This window comes from Lepidochelys olivacea, assembly GCF_965140295.1.
Source record: "Lepidochelys olivacea isolate rLepOli2 genome assembly, chromosome: 26".
Taxonomy (NCBI): domain Eukaryota; kingdom Metazoa; phylum Chordata; order Testudines; family Cheloniidae; genus Lepidochelys; species Lepidochelys olivacea.
The window spans coordinates 11,286,811-11,306,083 of NC_140436.1; the positions used below are offsets into that span (position 1 = coordinate 11,286,811).

The window sequence follows — 19,273 nt, forward strand, 5'->3', positions numbered from 1 at the left end:
ATAGCTGGGACAAGTACGTGGAACCGGGAGGAACAGAAGTATTACTCTGTGCATTGTTCTGAGCAGGGCAGTGGGCCAGGCACCCCAATGACACAGCCACCTACTCTTGCCCCCAAAATAACAATCAGTGTTACCAGCAGAGAATCTTGTTGGCCAAGTTGCAGCAGGTAGCAAATATCTATTGCCCCAAGCACTGTATAAATAGCATACTTTCAACCCAGTGTGTGATTCAGGGCTGGGAAGCAGCACAAGAGATAAGGTTATTAACCTCTGTGTTCTCCATAAAACTCAGAGCCCTCACTGTATACTTATGTACCTTACAGGTTCTTTTCTAAACGCAAGGGGATCATGTACAATTAGCCGAGGCTCTGAAGAAACAGGGCAAATGCTGCAGAAGCAGGGACTGGATCCTGAGCACAGTTATGCCTTTGTAAATCCAGAATCTTCCCACCGCCTCTGCAGTTGCACCCGCCCTTAATCCCTAGCCTCAAACACTTAATGAAACACCTGTTTTTCACTTTTAGTAGTAACAAGATAACCTGAGGGAGGAAGAAGAGGGGTGAATCACATATTGAATTTTCACTGAACTTCTGCAAAACACTTTAGAGCCAGATTCTCTGCTTGTGTAAATCAGTATAGCTCCAGTGAGCTCAGCTGACCTAAGCTGATTTGTACCTGCTGAGGGTCTTGCTTTTCCTGATCTCAAATAAACATCTTTATGGGAGCCACCTTCAAGTGTCGTTACACTCCACAGGTATTACCATTCCTATTAACTGTACCCTGTCTTCCCTGCCAAGTTCATGAAAAATTAACCCCAAGATCCTGGTTTTATCCTTTCCCTCCTTTCCCTTTTGTTATCCTTAGTCTCCTCTGTCCATTACATCCAGCTAAATTTGCTAAAGTGCATTCTTCGAGCAGGTTTATGAAAGGGTTTAGCATGGAAATATACATTGCAACAAAACCCACATGGCTGAGAAGCTGGATGACTTTCAACTCCTCAGTGTCAGTTTAAAACACACACTGAGAGAGTGACAGAGAGAGAGAGAGAGAATGAGACACAGAGGTGCTGTGTTGGGAGCTGCTAACACAAAGATTGTTCCAGCCAGAAAGCTGTTTAAAAAAAAAAAAAGGTTATCTGGTTTCAGACAGTTAGATCGTAAGCTCTTTGTGGCAGGGACTGTCTATGACTATGTTATCACAATGCCTAGCATCATAGGACCCAGTTTTTAGTTGGTCCCTGGGCATTATAGTAATATATTAATAATGGCTTAAAGTTGAGCACATGCAGAACGTTTGCTGGATCTGGGCCTGTATGAGTGTGTCTGCACTGCAGCTGGGCATGAACCTCCTAGCCCGGGTAAAGAGACTTGGGGCTGACAGGACTCAAGCATAGGATGGAGCATTTCCATGTCCTTGCTGCTTTCTGGGGAGTGGCAGCCAGCAGAGCGGCTAGGGGGCAAGTCAGCCCTGTTGACAGCCTGATGCTGGGCAGGGGGTATCTGGCGGGGAGTCGTTGGGGAGCAGGCCAGCCCCTATGGTTGCCTGTTGCACTCCACTCCGAATGCTGGGCCAGTGGCAGCAGGAGGCAGCTGGGGGCAGTGTGTGCAGTCTGGTGGGGATTGTGGCTTGGCTGCGAGGTGAGGGAGACTGGCTGGAGCTGCAGGAGGAGGTGGCATGTTGGGGAAATAAGGGGGTTGGGTAGTGCCAGGCTGGGGGGAGGATGCAGAGCATGCACGGGCATGGGTCTCCAAATGGCAGTGTTGAAAAAAGTTAGGGAATCTCTGCTTTAGAGCTGTCCTCGGTGTACCTCATTTGTTCTAACTGTGCACCGGAAATTTGAATTGTACTCTTGTCTTCCATCTCCTGTTCTCAGGCAGTTTTCCCTGTGTGCTGTTTATGGTTTTGCTTTTTTTGTTCCTTTTTGTATTTGAGGGGGAAAAAAATTAAAAGATGAAATAAAAACACATTGTCAGTGTACAAGGGAAAAAACCCTCTGACAGAGTGGAGAATTATGAATGCTGATGATATTGTAACTATAAATTCATAGTAACCTGTATTATAACCTGTAAATCATAATAACCTGTATTCATCATAACCTGTATGGGGTGGGAGGGATAGCTCAGTGGTTTGAGCTTTGGACTGCTAAACCCAGGGTTGTGAGTTGAATCCTTAAGGGGGCCATTTAGGGATATGGGGCAAAAATTGGGGATTGGTCCTGCGTTGAGCAGCAGGTTGGACTAGATGACCTCCTGAAGTCCCTTCCAACCCTGATATTCTATGTATATCTTTGGCACCTTTTGTTACCTATCTCTGAGAGTTTTGAAAACAATTAATGGTGTTATCATAGCATCTGGGGGCCTTAGTCATGGATCAGGACTCTGTGGCACTAGATATTGTACAAACAAAACAGAAGACCTTCCCTGATCCAAAGAGCTTACAACCTCAGTACAAGTCGAGAGACAACGGATGGGTGCAGACAAATGGGGGACCACAAGGAATCAAGACAATAGTGGCCAGCATGATAGGCAGTTAATTAAGTTTCACAACACCTCTGTGATGCAGAACTTTCCAGAGAGAGAAACTGAGGCACAGAACAATCCTTGGTCATATGGGGCCAGATTTCCAAAGATATTTAGATGCCTGAAGATGCAGAGAGGCACCTGAGCGTCAGAGCAAGTTAGGCACCTAACTCCCCATGGATGGTCCCAAGTGCTTTTGAAAATTCCACTAGGTGCCCTTCTACATCTTTAGGCACCTAAATACTTTTGAAAATCTGGCTCATGGACCCTTCCACTCTCCCCCACAATCCAGCAAAGCCTTGTACTACATACTTAACTATAAGCACATGAGCAGAACCATTGACTTTACCGACACTACTCCTGTGCTTAATGTTATAATAATCCCTAGCTCTTAAATAGCACTTTTCATCGGTAGGGCTCCAAATGATTTATAAAGGATGTTAGTGTCATTATCCCCATTTGTCAGATGGGGAAACTGAGGTACAGAGCGGGGAAGTGACTTGACAAGGTCACTCAGCAGGCCAGTGGCCAAGCTGGGAATAGAATCCCAGGGATCTTGATGCTCACTGCTGGGTTTCAGAGACTGGACTTCCCCCCGGGCTGAAACATCTACACTGCTAATTTTAGCCCCGCAGCCCAAACCAGTTGACCCAGGCTCTGAGGCAGTGTGGGATTTTCTGTCCAGTGTAGACATATCCTTAGTGTAGGCAGGGATCCATTGCATTTAAAAATGTGTTGGCTGATTGTGGGTCTCTGGAGTTAACCACGCTGAAACGCAACTATCCTTGTTCTCACAAAAGGCAAAATCGTATTTAACCTCATTATTTCAAATGGTTTAGGTAATGCATTTTCCCACTCCAGGTAAGGCCATGTTTTAAATGGGAGCCTTGGAAACAAAAGTGGATTGATCCTTTGCCCCAAAGGTTGAGTTAAATATGCCACAGAATAGAGGGTTAGAGACCACTCGTGCTGTCTGTCCTTACTCCGATATAACAGATTACAGTCTAAGTCTCTAATACTTTCAAAGTCTTTCAAAGTCTCTAATACTCCCCCTAAATTGGATTTCATGGCCGGAAATACCTTGGCCAGCAAAGCAATTTGCTGACAATTTTTTTTTTCTTCAAATCGCAAAGCGAGTCTGGTTCAAAGAGGATCAAAACGCTGGATAAAAAAACGCTGCTCCCAGTCCAGTGTCAGTTTCCACTTTTAAAATGTCATTGAGATGCTCAGACATTTAAACCAATGTATAAAGGGCCAGATCCTACAATGTGTATCTCCCACTGACCTGAATTACAAGCAGGGGCAAGCTACCTAAAATAGACACAGGCTGTGTCCACACTACAGTGGCGCAGCTGCAGCTACACAGCCTAGACGCGTGCTTCAGCAATGCAACGTTTTCTTCCATCGCTGTAGTAAATCCACCCCCTCCAGAGGCGGTAGCTAAGCTGATGGAAGAATTCTTCCTGCAACCTAGCGCTGTCTACACTAGAGCCTAGGTCCCCTTAATTATGTCTCTTGGGGCTGAGAATTTTTTTACCCCCCTGAGCGACGTAGCTAGGTCGGTCTGAGTTTTAGGTGTATACAAGGTCACAGACTGCAAAAAGAAAAGGAGGACTTGTGGCACCTTAGAGACTAACCAATTTATTTGAGCATGAGCTTTCGTGAGCTACAGCTCACTTCATCGGATGCATACTGTGGAAACTGCAGTAGACATTATATACACACAGAGACCATGAAACAATACCCCTCCCACCCCACTGTCCTGCTGGTAATAGCTTATCTAAAGTGATCATCAAGTTGGGCCATTTCACCCTCCGCCCCCCCTCCCCCCACACACAAACTCACTCTCCTGCTGGTAATAGCCCATCCAAAGTGACCTTTGGATGGGCTATTACCAGCAGGAGAGTGAGTTTGTGTGGGGGGGGCGGAGGGTGAGAAAACCTGGATTTGTGCTGGAAATGGCCCAACTTGATGATCACTTTAGATAAGCTATAACCAGCAGGACAGTGGGGTGGGAGGAGGTATTGTTTCATGGTCTCTGTGTGTATATAATGTCTACTGCAGTTTCCACGGTATGCATCCGATGAAGTGAGCTGTAGCTCACAAAAGCTCATGCTCAAATAAATTGGTTAGTCTCTAAGGTGCCACAAGTCCTCCTTTTCTTTTTGCAAAGACAGACTAACACGGCTGTTACTCTGAAAGACTGCAAAACTACTCTCACTGTTGCATCCCTTACAATATCACCAGCCAGAGCAACACAAAGGCAAGGTGAACGCGCAAAGAGGAAATAAACTAATCCAACGTCAGCAGCAATACGTGTGACCTGATGGCCACCTAACCTGGAGCTTAGTGACCTACCCCGAAAGAGTGCATTCTGAAGGTTCAGGGCCCTCTTATGGGCAATCGTTGCAGCTCCTCTTGGTAAATTCAATTCCAGGCATTTGTGTGAAACAGATTGATTGTCAGGTGTGGGAGGTGGCTGGACGGGCTCAGGGCTCACCATTTACATGGCAGTGCTGGGCTCTGCGAATGCAAATCAGGGAAGACGCGGAGTCTGAGTTAGCTGGATGTAAAGTTGGGATAAAAGTTGGTGTTAACTTCTCCTAGCTTTGATGTGAAGAACAAAACACCCAGATTTCAGAGTAACAGCCGTGTTAGTCTGTATTCGCAAAAAGAAAAGGAGGACTTGTGGCACCTCAGAGACTAACCAATTTATTTGAGCATAAATATTTATGCTCAAATAATATTTGAAAATATTTATTTTCAAAAAATATTTATTTACTCAAATAAATGGGTTAGTCTCTGAGGTGCCACAAGTCCTCCTTTTCTTTTTGCAAAACACCCAGAGAATCTTCAGTAAAGTTGCTCGGAAAAGAGGAGGGAGGGGATTGTGATAATTTTCTCTGTTTCCCCCTTTTTATGACATTTTCCAAAATGTTGCCAGCTCATATTAAAAAAAAAAAAAAAAAAAAAAAGGGTGGGGAAATCACAAAAATGTCATAGGTATTTTTTCCGATCGCAACCCCCTGCGCCACTAGTTTTGACATTGCAAAAATTTTCAAGCAGTTCTGATGTTAAGCGAGAGGATGGGGTATAAGTACTGTTAGCTCATGGAAGTACCAGGACAGGAGGGATCCTGTGAACCATGAAGCTGTGCTTTGTTGGGAATTTGTGAAGTTTTTAAGAACAGGTTAGACTGACCCTTGTCAGGGATGGTCAGTGATACCCAGACCTCAGTGGTTCAGGAGCCAAATTAGCAATCAGCATTACCCAAAAGAACCACAGTTGTGTGAATTCATTGTTTCATTTACCTATATATATTCATTCTCGCAGCAAAATGACTGATCCAATATTTTATCAAGGACAATTGGTTAATAACATAGCAGAAGCCTCCTGATTGGTTAATAACTTTGGTTAATAATTCAATCACACAGTGTTTTAATACATGCTGCAAAGAACTGCAGGAGAGACATTAAAGAGCCACTTATGGCTCATAAGCCTCAGTCTGAGTATCACTGATCTAGGTATACTTAATTTGGCCTCAGCATGGGGGAGGGATGGACTTGATGACTTCTTGAGGTCCTTCCAGCCCTACATGTCTATGATTCCCTCAGCCTAAGAGCTAGTCTACACTAGAAAAATTATTCCAGTATAACTATGTCAGTTAGGGGTATGATTTTTTTACAGATATAGCTAACCCAGTAAACACTCTAGTGTGGATGCATTTATGCCTGTATAAAAGTGCCTTATACCAGCATAGCTTATTCAGCTTATTCTCCTTCCTACGGAGGGATAGTTATACAGCTCTAAGGGCTTGTCTACATGGGGAGATAGCCCAAAATAGCTATTCTGCATTGCCTCTCCTTATGGACACACTATTCTGCACTGAGCGCCTTTGTTCGGTTTAGTTTAGTCCACTTTGGAATAGCTATTGTGTTTTAAATTCATACCCTAATTTATTCTGCACTACTTTCCCCATGGAGATAAGCCCTAAGACAGAGAAGAGAAATATGAAGACCCAGAAGAAAATATATCATAACTGAAAGCAGCATTGTTCCTGCATCATCATTTCCCCCCCAAAACATTTTTATAAAACATCCACTGCTGCTTTAAAAAGATATTTCCCCTTGCTCAGCTGAACCTAGACAGAATATTTCAGAGGCACTAGACATTTTAAACTAGTCTATTTGGCCAACCAACCAAAAATAGTGTGTACTTTTAATATAATACCTGGGATTTGTATAAAATTAATTTCAGAGCCTCTGGATCTCTGGCTCAGCCCAATAATTAAATAAGTCAAACTTGAACTAATATTTATTGTATTAGGGCTCTTGAGTGGCACTTAGTGCCAGAGCTGGGCTGGAGGGGATATATTGCTTGAGACACTAGCTGGAGCCAACCTGAAGAGGTCAGGAGAAATAACAATGCCTTCCAGGGATGCTGGACCAGCTGCCTTTGCTACTCTTCTGGGGCTAGATTGTTTCCCAAGGACACCTTCTCAATTCCCTCCTTGCTGAAGGGGAAATAGTAGTTTTGCAAGCAGACTTTACCAGCAACAGTTCTCTCTGTCTCTCTCACGCAGAGAAAACAAACTAATTGCACGAGTGAACCCGTGCCAAAGAAGATGGGGACGAAGTGGCTTTTTATGGGTTTTAGAAAAGATGTCACAAATTGTTCTCAGTGGGGACAAGATACGGTTTGGGAGAAGATTTACCAGTCGGGGAGAAATCAAAAGTAAGTTCTTTCATGAAAGAGTAGCTGCCATGCATGTGCTATAACTAAACGTATGGTGTTGGGGGCTGAGGCTCAAGGCACTGCAGGTGTGCATCTTCACTGGGTGCGTGATTGGGCAGGAGGGGGAAGCAGATAGGAAGGGCGGAGAGCGTATTCAGGCTGAAGAACTGATCGAGACGCTGAGCGTGGCATTCTGCGAAAGACAAGCTGAGCTACATCTCGCTGAGCTGCAGCCTTTCTTACAGCCACATCTCTTCCCTCTTTCAATGGCACTTGCCAGTGTAGTAGCCGAGTACCGTGCAAAGTTAAAGGTTCATCCTTTATTCTTAGAATATGGGACTCTCATCTTCGGTTTCTCCCAGTGAGAGAGCTGGCGATTCGTTCTTTCTCAATTGGGGCAGGGCTTTTTTCAGAATTCCTGACCGCTGGCAGCTCCCATCGAAGCCGACGTGCTTAGCAACCCTGACAAGCGAGGCCCTGGGTATTATTGCTTGGGGAAACTTTAGTTGCAACAGATGTCCCACGCCGCATATCTTCAAGGCAGTGAAAATTGGGTTTGGCCTCTTTTCCTGCCAACATTTCATGCTCTGGCTGTCACGATTGGTGTCCTTTGAACGCTGAGATCCCTTTTAAGACTCCCTTCTAATTACAACTATGCTAAGAGTTTTATAATAACTTGTATCATTGCAATAGGTATTGGAGAGAATCTAGATCAGTTAGAGAGTGGAATAGTTTCTCCAAGGGAATAATATTATTTTTGGTTTGCAGTGAGTGCTAGCACAGTGCAGGAGGGATTTGAGAGCACTTGGCAAACGTTAATTAATCTAGTCTCACAACACTGCTGTGAGAGACGGAGGTGGTATCCCATTTTACAGAGGGGAGAATTGAAGCACAAAGAGATGATGTGACTTGACCTCACAAGGGGTGTGTTTCACCCTTGCCCTGTGCCTTGTGCAGCTAAAATGCTGCCAGTCTGATTTGCTACTGTGTTACTCACTTTGCACTGGTGTGAATGACCCCCCAAAGTGCAGGGTAATAGTGGATTAGGCCCAGGAAATCTGTGGTTAGGCAAATAACAGAACTCCTAGTCCTGTGCCTTACCTACCCTTCTTCTTCTCAAGTGCTAGAAACGCCAACACTTGAGTCACTGAAAATCAGACTAGATAAATCATGGGATGGAACAGTTCTGCATGCCACAGTCTACAGCTGGGCTCCCCAGATGGCACCAGAATAAGAGTTTCTGATTGTGGGAAATATAACTGATCCTCAGTCATTCTTCTTAGTTATAAGGATCAGAGAGGATTTCCAGGACTTGCTCATTTAGAGCATTACTTGCGATGATTCAGATGAAACACCAGCTCCACAAGCACATTTACCACCCTAAAAATGCACCTGGTTGGCATGATGAAACAGGAGAGAGCTGTGTTTCCACCTATGAGCTGCATCACCTCAGGTAGTAATAAACAGAGAACAAATTGGCTAGAAGCTACTTTCTGATGATGCACTCAGAGCAATAGGGAGAAAAAACTCGAAATTTGAATCAAATTATAGAAGAGAACAAGTACAGCCTGTGGACTTTCCAGCCTCAAATTTGGGGAAGGAGAGGTCTCTGCAGCCCTAGAGCCCCCTCCATTGGAGGACAGGAGCAGAGACCCCGACGGCAGGAGAACCTCCAGCCCAGCACATGGCCATTAAAGGAGCTTTTCGAGGAGCAATCCCCCATATGCGTAGGGGGTGCCAAAACTCAGAGAATGGATTCCTAGTATCCTGCCCCAGTGGTTCAGTTGTGTTTGGGGCCTTTCTGGACTGGAGGATGAGCAGGCAGCATGTGGGATACAATGGATGTTTTAAGATGTTCTCCTGAGACATGGTTTTCTTTAGGTTGTCTCCATTTTTTCCCCACTCCTGAATTCATATGAAAAGTGTGCGTGTGTGTGTATATAATATATATAGATACAGAGATCAATAAAATGCCTAGCTACACATACACACCAGATGGTTCTCTGGGGTAAACTGGCATTATACTATTGATTTCATTGGAGTACACTGATTTACCCTACCTGGGGATCTCACCCATATACCTTTTGTAGAGAAGGCCACAAAGCCCTGATTAAAATATAAGGATTCTGTGATATTTCTATGTGCCTTAAGGGATGAAGGAACTGATAATGAAAACAAGAGAAACTGTTTTGCCAGTTGCTAAAGAACAGATCATAGCACCGAGCATTATTATAGTTGAAACTACTGCACCATTGATCAAAGATATTAAAAGCGAGAGAAAACAGCGGAGTCTTTCTTCTGCAGCAGGAAACCTCGGCAAAAAGCTTGGCGCAGGTCACTTCAGCTTAAGATCAACACAAAGAAAACGTTCAGCAGAGAACTAAGGGAAAGAGGAGAAACCATTTAAAGCTGATGGATGGGACTTCAGGAAACACCAGAGAATAAAAGCATTCTTGAGCTGGTACTGAGAATGTGGAATTCACTCCTGTGCAGAAGGCCAGCGTAAGGACTTAGGTGGTGCATAGATTTCTACGGGGCTTTGCTATAGCTTGGGTGAGAAAGTGAGGAGCTCAGTCAAGGTATTATGCCTACACTGCAGCCAGGGGTCTAAAATGGCAGCTCATGTAGAAGTCCCTGTGCTAGCTGTACTTGCTAAAAATAGAAGTGAGGCTGCAGAAGTGCGGGCAGCAGTGTGGGCTGCACAAGTGAGTACGTACCTGGAGACCCAGGTGGGCTTATACAGCCAGGGTGTGGCATCTTCACGTCTACTGTTAGTGAGTTAGCCAGAGTAGAGCTGGCCTGGGTACATCGACATGGGCTGCCATTCACACCCCCAACTGCAGTGTAGAGGTACCCTTCAAGTAGAGATGAGTGTACTGAGTTGGGCAGGCAAGTACACAGGATGGCCTAAGTGGAGTTCATAATTTTTGCAATATAGGGCAAATATAACCAGTGGACCATGTCATGGAGGTTAATCATTTTCCTTTTCGGAAAGGCAGCCATGGCAGAGAGCCACGTTAAACATGGAGCAAGGGCCTGGGGTTAGATGAGCATTTTGTTAAAGTGCGAGTGGACAGCTTCTGTCTGTCTTACTCACCCTGTGAACTGTGGGCTGAAGGACTTTTGGGGACGACTTCAATGGATGCTGCCCTAAACATTATGGCACAATTCAGCAAAACATTTCTGGGCTTAAGTCCACCCCTTTCAGCAAAGCACTAAAGCATGTGTCTTAAGTCCCACTGAAGTCAATTAAGCTAAAGGTTCAAAATGTGCTTATGCTCTTTGCTGAATGATGGACTGCTGAATTCAGGACTATGATAAGGACCCACATGTGAGAATTCCCTCTTCATGCTGATCAGCAGCCAAATTCTGTTGTCTCACCCATGTAAATAGTCCCATTAATTTAAATCCACACACCATCTTGGACTTTTCTTAATTATCTATCTTTAATCTGGTATTAAAAGAAAATATAAAAATAGAATATAGGCATATAGAAAAGTGGTACCAGTCTGTTACCATACCTACAATGCTGCAAAGCCCTGGTGGCTTATCCAAAGGAAATATTGAGGGGATATTATTTTCAGCAAAAAAAACCCAGCAGTAACACCAAACAATTACATGGATCAGCAGGAAGCCTAGGGAGAAATCAAAAATCCTGACCATGTTGAAACAACTGCTAGAAATGGGGGAAGATTTGGCAAACAAGCAATGTAAATTAGTCATAGAGATCTATGCAACTCTAGGACAAGAATCTGAGACTAATTCTTGCTTGCCTTGTCATGGGTGTAAAATGTCGCCAGATCAGAATCATCCATTCATCACTCTGGTGAATGAATCAAACCCCAGAATAGAATAAAAAGATGTAGTGAGTTGCTCACATGGGCAGCAACTTAAAATGAAAGGTGAAAGTGAATGATGCGTAAACATAAAATGTGTCCTCACTTCCCATACTGCCTGGACAAAAGAAACGAATCCAGTTTTTCTCTCTGTGATACATCCCTGAAACAAAATGAGTGGAAAGATAACCAACACAGGCACTGTTTTGTGCCCAGTTCTCCCACATTTGCACTGGAGTAAATCAGAAATAGCTCAGTTATGATCAGTGGAGTTGCAGAAGTAAACTTGTGTACGTCAGGCTCTTTAAGGCAATTTACATTGTCACTATTAAGCAGAGATGAACAGGGAATGTTGTGTCAAGGCATTCCCCAGGGATGACTGGCATCTTGGCCCAAAAGTGGGGATGACCTGGGGACCATGGACATGAGTATCTACTGGAGTGGCTGGGATTTTTTTGACTGAGTGTTTTTTCCATTGGAAAATGCCAATTTGTCAAAACAAGAACATACCTCTTTCCATCAATGTTCATGATGAAGGTTTCTCACATCCGGGATGGAATTTCTGTGGGGAAGGAGAGGGACCCCAGAATAGCTAATAGCCTGGTGGTGAGGGTATTGATGCAGGTTGTGGGGAGACACAGATTCAAGTCCCTGCTCTGTCTGATTTGGAGTTGCTCTAGTCATACACATGATCTTTCTGATTTGGAGCAGGATCTTGAACCTGGGTCTCCTACATCTTGGGTGAATGCCCTAAACATCAGTCTTTAAGTCTGCCCCAATGAATAGTTCATTATTTATACAAAGTGGAACAGCTCCAATAGGAGAGACTGACTTTCTACCCCAGTGGTTAAAGCTCTCACTGGGGATGTCAAAATTCTGCTTCAAGTTCCTGCTTCAAATCAGGCAGAGCTAGGACATAAACCTGTTTCTTCCGCATCCTGGGTGAATGCCCTACCACCAGGCTATGGGCTATTCTGAGCTTGCTGGGGTCTCTTTCCCCCTCTCACATTTTTTCCCATAACTTTCAAAAGGTCTCAGTTTTGTTCTGAATCAGAATGAAAACAGATCTCAAAAGCTCAGCATTGTTCATGAAATGGAATTCTTGTTTGCCAGCCAGCCCTAGCCTCTACAGCTGTAGCCAAAGAGCCAGGCTCTGTAGCTCTGGGCTTGTAACAGCCCATATCGTCTGTGGATCAGATACAGAGGAGTACATGTATAACACACTCTGGCTAATGAGTTACAATTGCAGAAATGATAGATGACCATTTCTTAACTCAAAAAGTTGTGCAGCCAGCATGGGGGAACTCTTTATTAGATCTTGTCTTAACAGATAAAGAGAAACTGATTATAGAACTAAAAATCAACCGTAGTTTAGGTACAAATGATCATGACTTGATCACATTTATAACCTAGAGAATATGCTCTAGGAAGTATTTTTAGGGAATTTCTATCCTTTGTGCTCTACAGGAGGTCAGACTCACAATGGAATATATGAGTATGTCTACACTACAAAATTAGGTCCATTTTGTTTAAGTCGACATTGAGCCTCCAATTTAAGCAAGTTGATTTTGCATGTCCCCACTATGTTCATGGTGTTGGCAGAGCACATCCTCACTAGCAGGGCTTGCATTGACTCACGGAGCGCTGCACTGTGGGTAGCTATCCCACAGTGCACGTAGCCAAATGGAACGTTGGGTTGGGCTTGCAATGCTTCATGGGACCAAAACATTTATTTGCACAGGTGGTTATGGGAACATAGCACTGGCCTCCCATGATGCACTTACTTCCCTTCCTCCCTGAACTCAGCGGCAAACAAACCAAGCCTTTTTCACGCCTTTTTTCCTCAGCCTGGGTCACCTGCGCAGATGCCATAGCATGGCATGCATGGACCCTGCTCAGCAGTACACTGTTGTTGTGAGCATTACAAACACCTCGCACCTTATCCTGCAGTATTTACTCAGCTGGAGCAGGAGCCGCTGCACAGAACAACGTGATGCCACACAAGCAGCCCTGCTGGAAGCCTGGGAGCGGAGCAATTTGCAGATGGTGGCAACAGTCGTGCATCACCTTGACATAGTGGAGTGCCGCTTCTGGGCCTGGGAAACAAGCACTGACTGGTGGGACCACCTAGTTATGCAGCTATGGAATGATGAGAAGTGGCTGCGGAACTTTCGAACGCGCAACGCCACTTTCATGGGACTGTGCGAAGAGCTTTCCCCAGCCCTGAAGTGCAGCAATACTAAAAGGCGAGCTGCTGTGACAGTTGAGAAGTGAGTGGTGATAGCTCTGTGGAAGCTTTCAATGCCGGACTGCTACCGGTCAGTGGGGAACCAATTCAGAGTGGGTAAATCTACCATGGTGTCTGCTGTGATCCAAGTTGCCAGGGCAATCAATAGACTTCTGCTAAGAAGGGTAGTGACTCTGGGCAACGTGCAGGACATAGTGAATGATTTTGCCGTGATGGGGTTCCCTAACTGTGGTGGGGCAATAGATGGAACATATATCCCTATCTTGGCACCAGAGCACCTTGCCAAAGAGTACATAAACCAAAGGGGTACTTCTCAATGGTGTTGCAAGCACTGGTGGATCACAGGGGCCACTTCACCAACATCAACGTGGGATGGTCGGAAAGGTGCATGACGCACGGATCTTTAGGAACTCCAGTCTGTTCAGAAAGTAGCAAGCAGGAACTTTCTTTCCAGACTACAGAATAACCATTGGTGATGTTGAAATGCCAATCGTGATCCTGGGAGACCCAGCCTACTCCTTGCTCCTATGGCTCATGAAGCCGTACACAGGCAGCCTGGACAGCAGCAAGGAGCGGTTCAACCATAGGCTGAGCAAGTGCAGAATGGTGGTGGAATGTGCCTTTGGATGTTTAAAAGCCCACTGGCATAGTTTGCTTATTAGGTTAGACCTCAGTGAAAGCAGTATCCCCATTCAGTGCCTTACTATCCCCACTGTTGTTGCTGCCTGCTGTGTGCTCCATAATATCTGTGAAACAAAGGGAGAAAGTTTCCAGTGGGGTAGGGCATTAAGGTAGAGTAGCTGGCAGCCAGTTTTGAGCTGCAAGACAGCAGGGCAATAAGAAGAGCACATCGAGGTGTGCTGCATCTCTGTGAGACTTTGAAAACTAGTTTAATCAATGCCCCACAGTAATGTGACACTTATGTGTGTTGTTCCTTACCTAGCTGTTCCCTTCATTGCATTTAGTCCCCTGTAAACTACACCCCCACTAACCGTTGTGTGCTGAATTAATAAAGAGCCGTTTCTCCTCAATCCATTAATTTCTTTTATGCTCACAAACATAGAGAGATGTCAAAGAAAATTATGATAACCTAGGGCTAAGGGGCTGATAACACCGAGGTGGGAGTGGGGTAAAAGGGAGAAACAAGGACAACTTGCTTACAACTGCCCTGCAATAACAATCAAAAGTGTGGGAATGGGCGCCTTCTGGTCCTTGTACCCTCCCCTGGAGTAGAGTGCAAGGGACACTGGACTTTCCCCCCATTGCCCCCGCATCCTAGAATGTCTGGGAGGGAAGGATGTGGAACTTGGCGACAATGGCAGCAGGTTCAGCATAGGCTGCAGCAGGACGCTAGCGTCCAGCTGCCTTTCTTGAACCTCAGCCAGATGCCTCAACATGTCTGTTTGCTCCCTCATAATCTGCACCATTTCGTTCTGCGTGTCACACTCATGTTCCCTGCATGCTCTCCTGTCCTCGTGGTCGTTGTGCAGGCTGTCGGACAGTGCAGTCCTCCGTGCCCTGAGCTCCATCTTGTCACTCTCGGAGGCGCACATTAACTCCTTGAACATGTCCTCCTGAGTCTTCTTTTTCAGCCTTCTAATCAGGGAAAGTCTCTGTCCTGGTGTGGAGGATGCACCGACGGACAAGGTTTCAGCTGCAAAAAGTACAAAGCACAAGGGTAGCACTGACAGAGCATAAATTGTTTCTGGTGCAAGGCTAAATCTTTGTATAAAAAGTAACACCCCTCAATGCACTTTCCTGCAAGCCACAATGTAACCACAACCATGGGCTACTGCAACAGTCGGTTTGCTGCTCCAGCCATAGTGAGTAAGGCCATGAGGCGGGGGGAAGAGATCTTGTGCTGCAGCTTTTAATAAGACATCCTTGGGATCAGTGGTTCCAACCTCAGCACAGACCCCTTTCCCATAGCAACCAGGATGGTGCTTGAGGACAGGCACCAGCGTAAAGCCGCACAAATAGTTTCATTGTTACAAAAGCAGCCCTGGGTTGGGGTGGAAGGGAGACGAACAGGAAGTGTCACCCCCCGCCTTCTCTAAATGCTGGCTGCAATACGGGGTGATCCCTTCCAACCACAGCCAGGACAGATTCAGGAAAGCATGGTTGTGTGACCCAGAATTCACCAAACTTATCAAATTGTTTTCAGTTTAAGGGCTAGCATTTAAAACTTCCCCCTTTTCCCCTAGGTGACCATATGCAATATCACTCTCCTGAGGGTAACAGAGGCAGAAAGGGAGCCGATGCTGCAAGCATCTGGGTACAGACCTGGTCCTTATGCTGTAATGCTGTGTGCCACAATGATGCCAGAAGAGTTAATACTGGAGTGGCGCGGTAAAGTGTAGTACCGTGGTGGACGAAATAAGGCAGGCCTTCCCAGAAACCTTCTGCAAAGGATTGCAGAGTACCTCCATGAAAGCTTCCTAGAGAGCTCCATGGAGGATTCCAGGGCCATCCCCGGGCACATAAATAGTCTTTTTCGGAGCGTACCCTCGGCGTAGCTGGAGTGGCCACCGATAGCCACTATCCCATTTTTTTAAATCAGATTCAACATTAAAGATAATATGTAACCCCAACAGTTTGATTGGAAATGTGTACTCACCAGAGGTGCCTTTCCCGGCATCACGCTCCACCGCCAACTGGTCCTGTGAGGGGGATGGCCTCCAGAGTTTAAAAAAAGTTCCTGGCTTTCGGGGATAATGGAACCTCCACTTGCCTGCTGAGCATTCTCCTCATCCTCCTCTTTCTCGTCAACAATGCCCTCCTTGTTGTAGCCCGAGGTCGCCCGGGGCTCCTGGGAGGTCTCCACACAGTGTTTCAGGGTAGTGGTGGGGTCGCTGCCTAGAAACACATGCAGCTCCTCATAGAAGCGTCATGTCTGTGGCTCAGAACCAGAGCAGCTGTTCACCTCCCTTGTCTTCTGGTACGCTTGCTGAAGCTCCTTTATTTTCACACGGCACTGATGTGTGTCCCTGGTGTAGCCCTTCTCCTCCATGCCCACCGCGATTTTGGCATAGATGTCAGCCTTTTTTCTGCTGGTTCGGAGCTCTGCCTGTACAGACTCTTCTCCCCACACAGCAATAAGATCCAGTGTCTCCTGTGTCCTCCATGCTGGAGTGCGTTTGCAGCCTTGAGCATCCGTGGTCAGCTGTGCTGACAAGCTCTCCATGTCGATCAAACAGGAAATGAAAATTCCAAAGTTCCCCGGGCTTCAATGGGTGGGGGTTGTTTCCTGTGTACCTGGCAGAAGTGCAGTGGAGTTGAAAGTGCTCTCTGGAGCGGTCACAGCAGAGCACTGTGGGATACCTCCTGGAGGCTAATTCCTTCGAATTACACAGCACAGTGTCTACACTATCCCCATGTTGATGCGTGGCTGTTGACTGAAGCACAATGCCTCTCACGGAAGTGGAGTACAGAAGTCAACTTTACAAGCCCTTTAGGTCGGGAGAAGGGACTCGGTAGTGTAGACACATACATTATTAACTCGACCTAACACGGCATATGTCGACCTAACTTTGTAGTGTAGAGCTGGCCTATGAATCTAAGGGGATGCACTGGAGTTTGGTTTTAGTGATGACATCCTGTAGTGATTATTCAGTTACATATCTATCTAATTTTATGACTACTATTTTGCCCCTCAGTCCAACCAGTGGGGCATTCAGATTTTAACAATCAGATTGGCCACATTTCCTCTGGTTTTCCCTCCTGCTTTCGGAGGGAAATACTTTTTGACAGTAAGCAGCAACTGAAAAGGTTATTGCTTGTGGGAATGCCACTTAGAGCCAATAGCAATGTGACTGAACTCACTCTGTTCTTGCCTAATAAAAACTTCACTTCTAGGGCCATTTGTGAAGATCCCAGTGTGATGTGTCTTGATGTATTGATTCAGTTATCATATTCTTGTCAAGGTCTAAGCGCATAGCTTGATTTCAGTGGGTATTAAACACCCTTTGACTAGTGTCCTGGTGATTTTTACTCCTCCTCTCTGAATGTTAGAGCATGCCACATTTTCTTTTGTATAACTCGGTACCACATAACACAATGGGGTTCTAATCTATAAATAGGGCTCACAGGCACACTGGTAATACAAATAAATAATAATATAACAACACCAGAGCCACATACATGCAAATTTAAATGATAAAATGTGGATATTAGCATTACCTTTCATACCCAGCATAAAGGGACACTCATAACTCATTTGTGAGCCAATAACATGTTTTCCCAGTCTAAGTGACAGGTTCTGACTTGTAACTACAAAGAGAGACTCAGAAAACAATGCAAGCTGACAAAGATAATAGAAAACGAAGAGGTGGAGATTGCAAATTGTTAGCAAAACACAAAACCATCTTGTGTGAGTGTATTGCATTTTTATTTTTTACAAGGTTATGAAGGTTCATTTTCTGCATGTGACCCTAATTTCTTTCAAAAACTGGAAATAGCCCCAATTTATTGAGCTGTTCGCAACATGACAGTGTTGTGATAGAGTTTGCAAAAGCAATTACCGGAGTACAACTCCCTCCCACACCCAGAGGCTGATGGAATGATTTGTTAAGTGTGGAAGGATCTGAATTATTCCAACAGCTTTTAAAATGATTCCACTTACTCAGCTCAAGAGGAGGAACATCTGGTTTTGAAAGAACAAAGTATGGACATGGTCTATAACTTAGCCAGCTAGCTCGCTATAAGGCAGGGGAGAGATGATTGGTTAATGGGCAGTAGCCAACCTGTAGCAGATCTCAAGCCTTGGGGAAAGAATCATAGGACTGGAAGGGACCTCAAGAGATCATCTAGTCCAGTCCCTTGCACTCAAGGCAGGACTAAGTATTATCTAGACCATCCGTGACAAGTGTTTGTCTAACTTGCTCTTAAAAATCCCCAATGATGGAGAGTCCACAGCCTTCCTAGGCAATTTATTCCAGTGCTTAACACCCTGACAGTTTGGAAGTTTTTCCTAATGTCCAACCTAAACCTCCCTTGCTGCAATTTAAACCCATTGCTTCTTGTCCTATCCTCAGAGGTTAAGAACAATTTTTCTCCCTCCTCCTTGTAACAACCTTTTATGTACTTGAAAGAAGAAAGGGGAAGGGTGGGAGTGAGCCCACTTGGGCAGACTTACCACCTAGCCACTCTGAGGAGACGTTCTGCAGGAGAGTGAAAGGGATGCAGAAGAAAGTGACCAGCAGGTCACTGCACGCCAGGGAGCAGATGAAAATATTGGTGGCCGTTCTCATGGCTTTCCGCCGGATGATGATGTAGACCACCAGGCTGTTGCCCAGAAGAGCCAGCGCGAAGATGATGATGTAGAGCACCAGGAAGGTAACCTTGGCACTGGGAGGCAGCTCTGGGATGTAGACGAGGGGTTTGAGGCGGTAGGCGGCAATGAACTCTTCCCTGGTCATGTTGTGCTCCTCCAGGAGCCTGTTGAGCGCCTCCGGGCTCACGTTCAGCCTCCTCTCCATGGTGCTGGTCCCTGGTGGGCGCCCGGGGCATGGGGCGCTCACCCCGGAGCCTTGTCCTTGGTGCTGAACCCAGGCCCCCAGGCCCCCAGCGCGCTCTCCAGGGTGCTGGAGCCTCGGGTCGCTGCGCTCCGGCTGCGCTCCACGAGGTGCGACTCCGGGCTCTGCTCACCGCGGGGCCCGGTCTGCAGCGCCGACTCCTGGGCTGGGCTCAGCCGCCTGAGGCAGGGCCGGCGCGCTCTCCGCGGTGCTGACCTCTGGAGTGGCTCCGTGCCCCGGCCCTGGCAGCTCCGCTCGCTCGTCGCTCCCGGCTGCCGAACGGTGCGCTCCGCGCAGCCAGCGAGCCCAAGGGCAAGCGCCCTGCCTTCCGCTCCAGGGACGCAGCCTGCGCGCTGGGCTTGAAACAGCGCCTCCTGCCGCTGCCCCCTGGGGAAAAATAATGACAGGCGAAGACGAGTTCCC

The 19,273-nt window shown here is 46.1% G+C and overlaps 1 protein-coding gene across 1 annotated transcript in view; it reads right to left on the reverse strand.

The window, feature by feature from the left end:
* The window catches only part of LOC311513497 (pyroglutamylated RF-amide peptide receptor-like), an 86,511-nt gene extending 67,613 nt beyond the window's left edge, over positions 1 to 18,898 (reverse strand). The window contains exon 1 of the mRNA XM_084615376.1: positions 18,472 to 18,898. Coding sequence (XP_084471502.1) covers positions 18,472 to 18,814 — 343 coding nt within the window. The 5' untranslated portion in view covers positions 18,815 to 18,898. The remainder of the gene's footprint in view (positions 1 to 18,471) is intronic.
* Positions 18,899 to 19,273: the final 375 nt, after the last annotated feature.